At 42.9% G+C, this 12918-nt stretch overlaps 1 protein-coding gene across 1 annotated transcript; it reads right to left on the bottom strand.

Annotated features, from left to right (window-relative positions):
* Nucleotides 1–346: 346 nt before the first annotated feature.
* Atp5mf (ATP synthase membrane subunit f) lies at nucleotides 347–10501 on the bottom strand. Its single transcript, XM_027953254.2, has 4 exons — nucleotides 10417–10501; nucleotides 3785–3892; nucleotides 1483–1599; nucleotides 347–443 (listed from the first exon to the last, which is right to left on the bottom strand). Exons 1-4 carry the CDS (start codon nucleotides 10427–10429, stop codon nucleotides 415–417), a joined length of 267 nt encoding a protein of 88 aa, XP_027809055.1. The 5' UTR covers nucleotides 10430–10501; the 3' UTR covers nucleotides 347–414.
* Nucleotides 10502–12918: the final 2417 nt, after the last annotated feature.

The raw sequence follows: 12918 nt of genomic DNA, 5'->3' as shown, positions 1-12918 counted from the left end.
CCCTGATGCCCTAGTTTGTGCAGAAAAATAAGCAAAGAGAAGACTTCGCAGTCATCTGAAAACCCCCCCGCCTAGAGCTTAGATGGCCAGGGATGAGATCTGGCATTTTCAGGGACACAGGCTGGCTTTGAACTTGTGATCCTCCTGCCTCAGTCTCTCAAGCTGCTAGGATTAGTCTGTTGGCTTTCTGTCTGTTGGCTGACAAAGGCCACAGTATCTCCAAATGCCCACAACACTCATGGCAGCCAGCCCAAGCGATGGGGGCTCCAAGGATTAAAGCCCTGGGTGTCTGACGATCTCACACCTCGGAGTGAGGGTGATAGGCACATCAGGCAAACAGCACACATACCAGTCACCTTTTATTGGATATTAATTCTCAGGAGTACATAATATGGTCTCCACACTGGCCCCTCTTCAATGGTACTTTCGTCGCCGCTCGTGCTCTGAAATGAGGGGAAAGGGCAAGTTTTTTAGAAGGTATTCTGGTGAAAACACAAGCCTTCAAGAGGACAGAAGCTTTAACCATGCAGCCTTCCTATGAGTTCCTTTCAAATGACCCAGAACCTGTCTGCACAGTCAGCTGACCTGGGGCCACAGAGACATCTCAGGAGCCAACTGCCACCTGGCCAGCCTCTTCCAGGAACACCCACTTAGTCAAACAACCTTTAGAGGAAGCACTGGCTCAATACAACAGGTTGGCAGGGGCTAGATGCTACCAGGAACAGACTGGAAAACCACTGATATTTCCCAGAATCTCAACAGGTATCTCAGGCCATGCTGCATATCATCTGAGACCATCTTAGGTCTTAGAGCCAGGAAAGTTTTTCCAGAGCACTACACAGACAATGGATTCTACCACTCAACCCTCTGTGCACAGGCAAGAGCCTGAAAGAGAATGCTTAACAACTATTACCTTTACCCTAGCTTCATCTTGTTTCACCTGTGTTCTTGTCACAAACTTCTCACTTAAAAACAGTACCCTAAGCCAGGCGTAGTGGCACATGCCTGTAATCCTAGCAGCTTGAGAGACTGAGGCAGGAGGATCACAAGTTCAAAGCCAGCCTTAATACCTGGTGAGGTGCTAAGCAACTCAGTGAGACCCTGTCTCTAAATAAAATACAAAAATAGGTCTGGGGGTCTGGGGCTGTAACTCAGTGGCAGAGCACTTGCCTAGCATGCGGGAAGCACTGCGTTCAATCCTCAGCACCACATAAATATAAACAAATAAAATAAAGCATTTTACTGTCCATCTACAACTACAAAAAAAAATAGGACTGGAAATATGGCTCAGTGGTTGAGGGCCCCTGAGTTCAATCCCAGTATCCAAAAAATATTTCCCCCTATTCTTTAAATGGAAGTGTAGGCAAGAAACATACTAAAGGTCCCTCAGCTGGCAGAAAGTGAACTACCATATCTAACAAAGCAAGCCATCACCACAATCTCACGGAAAGCTGGAGGCAAGATAATGCAAGATGCACTCACTGAGTTCTTTGTAAGAAAGGCAGTAGCTGAAAAGCACGTATGCTGCCAGCACCATGTTGACCCCTGCGATGCTCCCCTTCTTCACGTTGATGTATTTGTTGTAGTACCGGTGGTAACCTGCAACAGAAGAGGCATTCACTGCCCTGCTCTGCTGAAAATGCTTTCTGTAATGCACAATTTGAGGATAACTGGGATTCAGGGACCCAGTCCTACTCTGGCTCTTTAATTCACTCACCCTATATTCCCTAGCTGATAAAGGTGCCTGGGGGACCTACAGCACAAGGACAGCTCCAATACTGGGTCCGCCTTGTACCTGGATCTACCCTTTGGCCTTACTCTCCTAGATAGGATCTAGCTTGTCTGCCTTGGAGCCTACCTCACTTTGTCTAGCCCTTAAAAATCCCCTTTACCCTAATGTTGACTAATTCTGTCCCAGATTCCAACTCCTTTATAAGGGGCCCCATGGTTGTAGCAGCTTCAACAACCAGGCCTCTGAGGAGGAGGACTTCCCTGCATTCCTCTCTTCACTGGGTTGCCTAACAAAATAGACATGTACCCACCAGAAGGGAAACAATCACATTGGTTGATGAAAAAGAATGTGATGGTGGTCCTAGTTTAAAACAGCGAGGGAGGCTGGTGTGGTGGCATATTCCTGTAATCCCCACTACTTGGGAGGCTGAAGCAAAAGGATTGCAAATTCGAGGCCAGCCTCAGCAATTTAGCAAGATACTGGCTCAAAATTAAAAATTTTAAAGATTTAAAAAAAAAAAAAAAGACTGGGGATGTAGCTCAATAATAAATGAACCCTGGGGTTCATTCCCTAGTACCAAAAAAAAAAAAAAAAAAAAAAAAGAATGCCCCAAAGGAATTAGGCAGGGAGCTCTGAGCATGAATAGGCCACATTCATTCACTCCCTGGGCAAAAGTGGGGGAACAGGCAGAGTACTCTGATATCATGGTAGAGCTTGAGGAAAAACCTTAGGGAAGACTAAGGCAGTCAGAATCCAAAAAACAGAGGGAGGGGACCCCAATAGGATGATCTGGGTCTTTCTTCATTGAAATGATATGATAAATTACACAGGACTGACCTGAATAGTCCAGGGGTGCTCTATCACTAAGCTACATACCCAGCCTTTTTATATTTCCTTTTGAGATGGGGTTTCTTACTAAGTTGCCCAGGCAGGCCTCAAACTTGCAATCCTCCTGCCTCAGCCTTCTGAGTTGCTAGAATTAAAGGCCACTAGCCCAGCTTTTAATACTGTACTTTATAAATGCACAGACCTGAAATATGGGCAATTTCAAATATTTGTCTTGGAAGTTCAAGCAAGAAGATAAACATGATAAGACTGATGTCCAGCTGGGTGTGGTGGCACACACCTATAATCCCAGCAGCTCAAGAGGCTGAGGCAGGAGGATCACAAATTTGAGGCCAGTCTCAGCAACTTAGTGAGGCCCTAAGCACTTAGCAAGACTCTGTCTCAAAATTTTAAAAAAGGGGAAGGCGGGGATGTGGTTCAGTGGTTAAGTACCCCTGGGCTCAATCCCTAGTACCAAAAAAAGATTGAGCCGGGCATGGTGGCACATACCTATAATCCCAGCAGCTAGGGAGGCTTAGGCAGGAGGATGGCAAGTTCAAAATCAGCCTCAGCAAAAGCAAGGCACTAAGCAACTCAGTGAGACGCTGTCCCTGAATAAAATACAAAATAGGGCTGGGCTCAGTGGTTGAGTGTCCCTAAGTTCAATCCCAGTACCAAAAAAAAAAAAAAAAAAAAAAAAGAATGATGTCTACCATGATTCAAACTCATTTTCTTCTAGAACAATTGGGCATAAAAATGCTAACAAACATTTCTCTTAGAAGCAGAGGTGCTAATTCCAAGCAACCAAACATTTCTTGGCTGAAAATATCTCAGGGCCAGCCTTTGATAGGGCCAATCAAATATAGAAATTCAAAGGCTGACCACCTCTCACTGTCCTTTTCTAAAAACTTAAGTCTTTTTTTTTTTTGTACAGGGATGGAACCCGGGGCACTTAACCACTGAACCACATACCCAACCCTTTTTGTATTTTATTTTGAGACAGGGTCTAACTAAATTGTTTAGGGACTTGCTAAATTGCTGAGGCTGGCTTTGAACCTATAATCCTCCTGCCTCAACCTCCCAAACCACTAGGATTACAGGTGTGTGCCACTGCGCCCAGCTCAGACTAGTCTTGAGACCAAGTTTTTATTGTCCAAGTTAATTCATTACAAAAAGAGACCTGATAACTCAGAGATTTGCTTGTTTATGTATCCTTAAGATTCTGACCTCTCTGAAATGCTCCCACAATGCCTTTAGGGGTGAAATCCCGCATCAATATCCAGCTTGGCAACTCCCCTAGTTTGACATCCATGAGTTTCTTCTCTTTCACTGGCACTGAAAAGAACAAAAGAAGACACATTGAATAACCTAGAATATAAATAGCATCCTTTTATGTCACTATTTCAACTATTCAATGGAGGTGCACTATATAACTACATAGAGACTGCACTATTATTCATAATAGGAATAAATGTTACAGAGAAACCACTATTTTAAGCCTAAGCCTTTGTAGCAGCTGCTACAGCAACAGCTTTATGAAGAAACAAGATATCTGAATAACAGCTAAGAGCTCTAAGGACAACCAGGAAGAACACAATAAAGAGGACAAAATAGATGACTATAAAACTAACATTTATTTTACCCTATTAATTTTATTTATTTATCACAAGTAGTTGATGCATTTACTTTGGTGGAGGGGTGGGGGTCAGACTCAGAGAGGTTAAACAATTTGGCCAACGACACACATAGAGCACAGAGGCAGGAATGAACCTCAGGACTGGCCTTGTAGCCCTGAAGCCAATCTGAGGATGGGTTTATTCAATCCCTGAGGATCTGTGGCCCAAGAATGCTAAGGGATAAGAAGAGAAGTGGGATGTGTCCTCAAGTGCCTCAGTCTTACTGGATGCCCTTGACTGGCTTTGAGAAGTACCTGTCAACCTTACCAGGTACGTAGCCTGAGACTGTTCAATAAAGGAATCTAAGGGATTCCTACCTGCCTAGGACCACAGAGGTCAATGATTTCCAGAGGTAGAAATAAAAGACTACATATTTCAAGAAGTCAAATGACTTGCTAAAAACCTCTCCAAATGGTTTAACAGGCCATATTCCAGTGAGTCTGGGGACAAAACAGAAGAACTTCTGGTTGAAGACATATTATACTCATCTCTGGGCCAAGAAAACAGGGGGGTTAAGAGGGCATGGACCTGGGGTGTCCAATGGTCTCCCCTTATCCTCCCAACAAAGACCAACTTCTAAAAACTTTTAGGTGTCCCCTTCAGGGCAAAAAATCCAAGAGCACTGTCCTTTTTTAAAGGTGACTTATGGCTTATTCTAAATGGCTTATTCCAAAGAGTAAATGAGAATTGAGGTAATGGCATTTAGAACAGTGCCTGCAACACTGTAGACTGCTAGTATTGTTTAAATCTTAATAATCTCCTCCTCTCACAGGAGGAGCCAGACTAAAACACTCCAAGGTTTCTTCTCCATTTTGGGAGCCAAAGAAAGATTAAGACTCCTTCTAGACCAGCCTCAGGAGTCCACTGAGGGGAATTCCAGTCCTCTGACAGCTCTAAGTACTTAACAAGAGCATTGGCTTCTAAGCCTTAAACAGAAATGCATGCTTCATGGCCAGCTTCTAAGTCTGCTCCTCTGGAGAGCCAGATATACAGGCTTACAGAGTTTCAACACTGAATGCTTGTCCACAGGACAAGGGGTTGGCATTGGCTTCTCACTTGCATGCATGGCTCAAGGGACACCACTTAGGATGCCACCCCCAAACTGGCCCTAACCTTCCATCTGTCCTTATCCAAATAATATGGAGCACCTACTGTATGTCATGCAGTGTGCTAAGCACTACAGATATGGCAGGGACAGAGAAAAAGGACAGAGGAAAGCCTTGATCTCAAGGTGCTAACATTCTTCTGGTGGAACAATGACCTACCACATTCTTCCCAGGCTCACAGTTCTACCCTGTTATTCTCACTTGAGTGTCTTTGTAAAAGTAGTTCTCTTAGATTATCACAGGGCTGTCTCAAATGTCTTCATATAGACCTCCTTCCCCACCTGTCCTATCTCAAATAAACACCATTACTTTCTTCCATGAGGTTCAATTTCTTTAACTATGAAATGGCTTACTCCAAAGAGTAAATGAGAATTGATGTAATGGCATTTAGAACAGTGCTTGCAACACTGTAGACTGATATTATTGTTTAAATCTTGATAAAGTCTATCTACGTGAAACATCAAAAAGAACAGGGCTGGGGTTGTAGCTCAGTGTTAGAGCCCTTGCCCAGCACATATGAGGCACTGGGTTCAATTCTCAGCACCACATATAAATAAATAAAATAAAGGTCCAATGACAACTAAAACAAGTATTAAAAAAAAAAAAAAAGGAAATAGACAAAGCAATGGCATATAAACCTGAACTTTGTTTTATGCATATGGACTTTCAGGGATTAATTATAGCCCTTAGTTCCTCTAGAAAGAGAAAGCTGTGGTTATTTTGGGAATAGCTATAAAATATGGACTACTTATAAAATATGAAACAGTCTCAAAGGTCTTCTTCCTCCACCCAAACAAAACAAAACAAAAAAGTGAGTTTTCAAGATCCACTTCAAGTTGCTACTGGAGAGTTTAGTGTCACTGATATTAAAGCTTAACACCAAACAATAATGTCATCCAAGAATGACCTATACCCTTCTCTAACTTGTACATGTTGTTTCTAGAAAAGTTTAACAAACATACATCTTACATCCCAATTTTGTCCTCATTTGGAATGATAAGGTTTTAGTCCCAGGGAAACTATACCACTTTTCTTTTTGAATAAGAACACAGGAGATTTATAGATCAGGGGTACAGCACTTGCCTAGCATGCATGACACCCTGGGTTTCATATCCAGCACTGGAAGGAAAAGAAAAAAAAAAGCCAGAATGTTGCAAACTGTTGAAGCTGGTAAAGAGTAGGAAGCATTCTTTATATTACTTTCTTTCCTTTGAATTTGAAATCATCACTAATTAAAAAAAAAAAAAAAAAAAGCTTTAAACTACTTACAAAAATAGAACTATATTACAAGAGTCACAACAAAGAAAAAAACATATTTTATTGGTACCAGGGATTAAACCCAGGGATGCTTAACCACTGAGCCACATCTTTTTATATTTTATTTAAGAGACAGCCCCGTTTTTTATATTTTATTTAGAGACAGGGTCTCGCTGAGCTGCTTAGGGCCTCACCGATTTGCTGAGGCTGACTTTGAACTCAGGATCCTCCTGTCTCAGCCTGCTGAGGTGCTGGAATTACAGGTATGCACCACTAGGCTAGAAAAAAATAACAACAACCAAAAAAATAAAATGTATTTTAAATCAAAGTATTTTCAATTCAAGTAAAGCTGGTGACTTAAGGAAGAAAAAAAAAGAAAGAAATTACTCTGGGCCTAGTGAAGCTAATTTTTCCCATTCATAAAATGTAAACATTCTGTATGTTCATGATCATGTACAGGGGCTGCCATGGTGGCTGGGGAAAAAAAGCCAACACTCTGGGGCTGGGGTTGTGGCTCAGCAGTAGAGCGCTTGCCTAGCACATGCAAGGTGTGGATTCAATCCTCAGCACCACATAAAAATAATTAAATAAAATAAAGGTATTGTGTCTAACTATATCTAAAAAATATTTTTTAAAAAAGCCAACAATTGGGCTGGGGCTGTAACTCAGTGGCAAAGCACTTGCCTAGCATGTGTGAGGCACTGGGTTCGATCCTCAGCACCACATAAAAATTAACAAATAAAATAAAAGCATTCTGTCCATCTACAATACAAAAAAAAAAAAATTAAAAAAAAAAAAAAAAGCCAACAATTGGGCTGAGGTTGTGGCTCAGTGGTAGAGTGCTGGCCTAGCATGTGTGAGGCATTGGGTTCGATTCTCAGCACCACATATAAATTAATAAATAAAGGCCCATCAACAACTAAAAAAATATATTTTTTTAAAAAAAGCCAACAATTTAATATTTATTTTTCTACCAATTTATATATCTGTACTATGAAGACAAGAATATTTCCTTAAAATATTTAAAGGCAGAGAGGTATAAAAAAAAGAAAAGAAAAAGAAAAAAGCAACACATTGGCCTTAAGAAGAGTCAAATACAGCACCATCACAAGGGCTATGCAATTCAGAGGTGCACTTACTGCAAGAACTTCTATTTTGGTGGAAGACAAAGTCCTTGGTCCTTGGCAGCCAAACTAGAACTCCTTCCCCAACATGCCTCTACAGCAAGGGAACATCCATCTACTATCATGGTTCACCTAAGATGCACTAGAGTATGGTGACAAATAGCAGACTCCAGATCAAGTATTCTGCTTTTAATACCACTCGTTAGCTATGTGTCCTTAGGGAAAGTTACTGCTCTCTCCATGTCTCAGTTGCCTCCTTTGTAAAATAAGGGTAATAACAGTATTGATACTTGGGTCTAGGAATTATGTAAATGAGAACTATTATCTTTCTGCCGATTATGAATACTTGAAGGAACATTCCCACGTATAGTTCCTGGTACAGGACACCTTCAGTAATGGTTGTAGAACAATCTTAAGTTCTTGAGAAGGTAAGCAATTTTATGGCTTAGAGAGGTATATTACCCACTTACCATGGAACTGTAGGGAAAAAACAAGTGTTTCCTGGATGCTAAACCCAACCCAGAAATTGGCCAGTGAGTAAAGATTTTAGGCTTTGCATGCCACATAAGGTCTCTGTAACAGTCTTTTTAAAGTTATTATTTATTTACTTATGTAAAACAACTCTTTGTTGGGAAGTGTCCACCTATAATCCCAAGTACTTGAGAGTCTGAAACAGGAGGATTCCAGGTTCAAGGCAACCTTTGCAACTTAGCCAAACCCTGTTTCAAAATAAAAACCAAAAAGAGCTGGGGGCTGGGGCTGTAGCTCTGTGGCAAAGCACTTGCCTAGCATGTGTGAGGCACTAGGTTGGATCCCTAGCATAAATAAAAATAAACAAAATAAAGGCATGCTGTCCATCTAAAACCACACACAAAAAAAAAATTAAAAAATTAAAAAAACAGCTGGGCATGTAGTTCAGTCATGGGGACCACTGGGTTCAATCCCTAGTACCACTAAAACAACAACCAAAAAGCTTTCAAAAACAACACTGGGTCTGGAGATGTAGTTCTGTGATGAAGCGCTTACTGAGAATGCTTGAGGCCCTGGGTTTAATTCTAGAACCCCTCCCCCCACAAACACACACAAAATATAGCTGAGGGCCACACTTTGCCAACCCCTATCTATTGCTGATAATTCACATTTCCCTCACTTTATCTACTATTGAACTAGTGGCTCTGAGCTCTGGCAACAGACATCATCTGAATGATCATCAGTATTGAGCAGACAAACTTCATCTTCTTCACCTGGGATGATGGTGAATAGGCCGTAAATGTGACATGACCTTCACCAAACACCACAAAGTAAACACTAGAATGACCAGCCCTCCTCTATAGGCCAGGCAGTGTTCCAAGTATCTTACATGTACTAAATTGTTTAATCCTTATAGTCCACAGCACTCTTCATTTCAACCCTCTACTTAAATAAGATGCTAACCCTCAAAGCTCCCCTTTCACACCTCTTTGGAGCACAAATAATCTCATGCCCATTTTACAGATGGGAAAACAGCTTCACTCTCCCCTTTTTGGATCACCTCTTCATTTTTCCAGGCTGATATTAAGAATACAGAAAAGAGGAGGAAGGAGGGAGGAGAGAATGGAAAAAGGAAGGTACTGGGCAATGAGATCGATCAAATTATGTTGTATGCATGAATGAGAGTGGCATAATGAATCTCACTGTATATTATGCACCAATATAGAAACAAGATACACATTGAGTTAAGAAAAATTCTGCCACTATGAGAGGGTGTGACCTCAGGCCACACCTCATCTCAGACCGTTATTTTCCCTCATCTTTAAAACTAGGACTTCGGGGCTGGGATTGTGGCTCAGTGGTAGAGCGCTTGCCTGATACGTATGAGGCACTGGGTTAGATTCTCAGCACCATATATAAGTAAATGAATAAAATAAAGGTTTATCAACAACTAAAAAAAAAAAATAGGACCAAAGTTCCCAGTAACTGGCTCCCTGTTAAGTTCCTGGGAGGATCTAGAGCTAAAACATGGCTTCCTGTTAAAAATAATGTGTGCACAGTGGACGAGCGTACAAACTGACATATGCATTGTCTTGGAAAAGCCTGCAGATCCTAAGGCCACCCTTGAGAATTAAGTTCATTACCGTGAAGCCCCACACGGTAATGTTTGAATCCCAGCTCCGGTTCTCTCATAAACTGTGACCTTGAACAGGTCACTTCCTCCCTGTCAGCCTATTCAATATTTACACATCGAACCTTATGCACTATCCAAGGTATTAGCTCCTCCTGGAGCTTAATCTGAGATTCAGCTTTGGGAACAAGGATAGAAACTGTGCCTAAGGGTCAGGTGCAAACCGCCCGTGTCGCCCGTGTCGCGGGGGGTGGGGGGAAGGAAGCATCTATTCCTTAGTGGAGAGAGGGAGAATGGCCCAAGGCAGCGCATTCCCCGGCCGAGAAGCAACTCTCCAGGCTGCCATCATCCTCCTCGCCCATTCGGGGCGGCCCAGACCAAGAGCAGCGGGTAGCCGCAGCTAGGAGAGTCGTGAAGAGTCGAACGGCGCAGGAGCCTGGAGTAAGAGTCCAGCATGCCTCAAGTGAGGCCGCAGTGAAGTCCCTGAGCGAAGGGCAGGCGGCTTCGCAGCTCCCTCCCCTCCCGGTGAGGCTCTGGGCTCTGAACGCAGCCTCTGCCTCCAAAGCGACTTCCAAACGGGGAGCCGGGAACTCACCGATTGACGCCATCTTGGAGTCCTAGTGTCCGCCGAGCCGGGCCACGCAAGGGGTGCTGGGTAGGGAGCACGCGCCCCAGCGGACGCTGGGAGCAGAGGCTCACGGGAAGCAGGTCATCACTGGTAGTAGGGTGGGCGCACAGAGGTTCCATGATGGGGAAGGCTACGTTCCCAGAAGTTTGGGTTCTCTACTTAAGAAGGTGGGAAGGGACCACAAAAAAAAAAAAAAAAAAAAAAAGAAAGAAAAGAAAGGGACCAAAAACAAAAGAAAAAGAAAAAAAGAGCATTTTTATTTTCTTACTGTATACCCTTAAATTTGTTATGAGGGGTTGGGGTTATGGGTCAGTGGTAGAGCTCTTGCCTAGCATCTGTGAGGCACTGGGTTCCATTCTCAGCACCACATATAAATAATTAAAGGCCCATCAAGGACTAATAAAAAGATATTTTTTTAATTGTTATGAGGAATGAGAGGGGCATAGCACGTTATTTCTTCTAAGCTGTGAAGTATGAGAGGCAAGCTGAAATTCTCAAAGAATTCACAGGAGCCAGGAAAAACTGGTGTTCAGACTTAGGCTCTGCAGAGGTTTGACTCAAGAGCACCTGTAGGTGTCCAGGCTATGGGCTGTTCTCTGAGGACAGAAATAACACTCTAGGGAGACTATCAAGATAGACAAAGCTGGATGCTAGTTAAAGGTGTAAGAACAGATTTTAATCAGTAATAAACTATTGCAAAAGGGGAGAGTCCAGTGTGAATTTTGATAGACCCAACCTGATCTTTTCTTAAAATTGGGAGCCATCTTGCCACAAAGCCATGAAAAGATAATTTCGGCTTTACTGTAAATTACTGCAAATTCTGAATCTGCTTGGACTGCCTGCCTGTGCCTTGAACTCACCCGTGCCTTGAACTCGCCCATGCCTGGCTCTCTGACCAGATAGCAGCCCTCTCTGAAACCTTAGTGATGCCTCACAAATCTTGGCCTTCCCTGGCCAGACAACGACCCTCTCTGAGGCTCTAATGAGCCTCATAAATTCTGATGTTGGGGCCAGCAAAAAATGTAAACTACCATTAGTGTGATGCTTGTCAGAGTTCTGTTATCTGTAACCCCGCTTTGTGTAACTTTCTGGGCTATAAAGTTGGGCTACAGGAAAGCTGCTGCTGCTGTCTTGTTCCCGCGGTTTTGGGAGAGAGAGGCAGCCCGGCCGGTCGAAATAATAAGCTTGCTTTAATTTGATTTTAATTGGAGTCAGTGGTCTTTTCTTGCGTCCTGGTCTAACAAATTTAACTCAACTTAGATTTGTACAGAGTTGACTCAGCCTTCTAAAGGGATAGGGAAGGAATGTTCAGGGGTCTTTGTAAAGTCAAGGAAGTGAAAAATTACAAAAACCAGGAAGGGTCTGAAACATATAAAACCCATCTGGATTTGCTAACTGGCATTTATGGAAGTTAGACGTCTACCCTCCCACAGAGCTTGGGGCACAAGGGTGTTGGCTGGAACAAACAGAAAATTATTTTGGCAGGCTTGATCTTTCTAAAGAAAGCACTTCATAAGGGAAGGTATGGGTCATCTTAGGGATGCCCTGTTAGAAGTGAGGCTAGGGCTGTAGCTTAGTGGCAGAGGGCTTGCCTAGCATGTGTGAGGCACTGGGTTCAATCCTCAGCACCACATAAAAATAAACAAAATAAAGGTATTCTGTCCATCTATAACTACAAAATTTTTTTTTTTTTTAAAGAAGAAAGAAACTGTGTGTCTCTTTAAGTTTGTATGGGCCAAGGTTGGTGCTGATTTGAGCAGGGGGAATCAAAGAGCCTGGCTGGTGTTTAGTCAAAGACAGAGTCACGGTCAGCTGACCGCTCCAGTGTTTTCTTCCTGCCACAGTGAGGCCTCCAGGCACAAGGATACCTCACCACCATCTTGTTTTTTTCTAGAAAGGCCACAATCTGGTATTGATAATCAAGGACTCAAATCATTGGATTCTGTCCCTCATTCAGCAATTCTGACTTGAACAAGGTGATTTGATTCTTTGAATCTGTTTCCTCTTCTATAAAATAAGGGCATAATGCTTACTGGGCATCTTTGTAGGAATTAAAGGAAACAATGTATATGAAAATAAATGACTAAGAATTGAATGGGTAGGGAGCACACGCCCCAGCGGATGCTGGGAGCAGAGGCTCACAGGAAGCAGGTCATCACTGGTACTAGGCTGGGCGCACAGAGGTGCCATGAGGGTGGGCACAGATTACAGGTGCATGCCTGTAATCCCAGCAGCTAGGGAGGCTGAGGCAGGAGGATCACAAGTTCAACGCCAGCCTCAGCAAAAGCAAGGCACTAAGTAACTCAGTGAGACCCTGTCTCTAAATAAAATACAAAATAGGGCTGGGGAGGTGGCTTATGTTAGGTCGGTGGTGGCGACTTGGTGGCAACTTAGTGGCGACTTAGAACAAAGCAGCCAGTGAGGGAAAAGAACATCAATCAGATGCCGGCAGAAACGCCTGTCAATCAG

Source organism: Marmota flaviventris, chromosome 19 (assembly GCF_047511675.1).
Source record: "Marmota flaviventris isolate mMarFla1 chromosome 19, mMarFla1.hap1, whole genome shotgun sequence".
Taxonomy (NCBI): Eukaryota; Metazoa; Chordata; class Mammalia; order Rodentia; family Sciuridae; genus Marmota; species Marmota flaviventris.
The sequence above is the reverse complement of the archived record's forward strand: the minus strand, read 5'-3'. Positions and strand labels throughout refer to the sequence as shown.

What these genes read in the sequence shown, in the direction of transcription:
- Atp5mf (XM_027953254.2), bottom strand. An exon ending in TGTGGGAGCATTTCAGAGAG is followed by an intron (nt 1,600 to 3,784) that starts GTCAGAATCTTA and finishes CTTCTGTTGCAG; the next exon opens with GTTACCACCGGTACTACAAC. An exon ending in CCTTTCTTACAAAGAACTCA is followed by an intron (nt 444 to 1,482) that starts GTGAGTGCATCT and finishes CCCTCATTTCAG; the next exon opens with AGCACGAGCGGCGACGAAAG.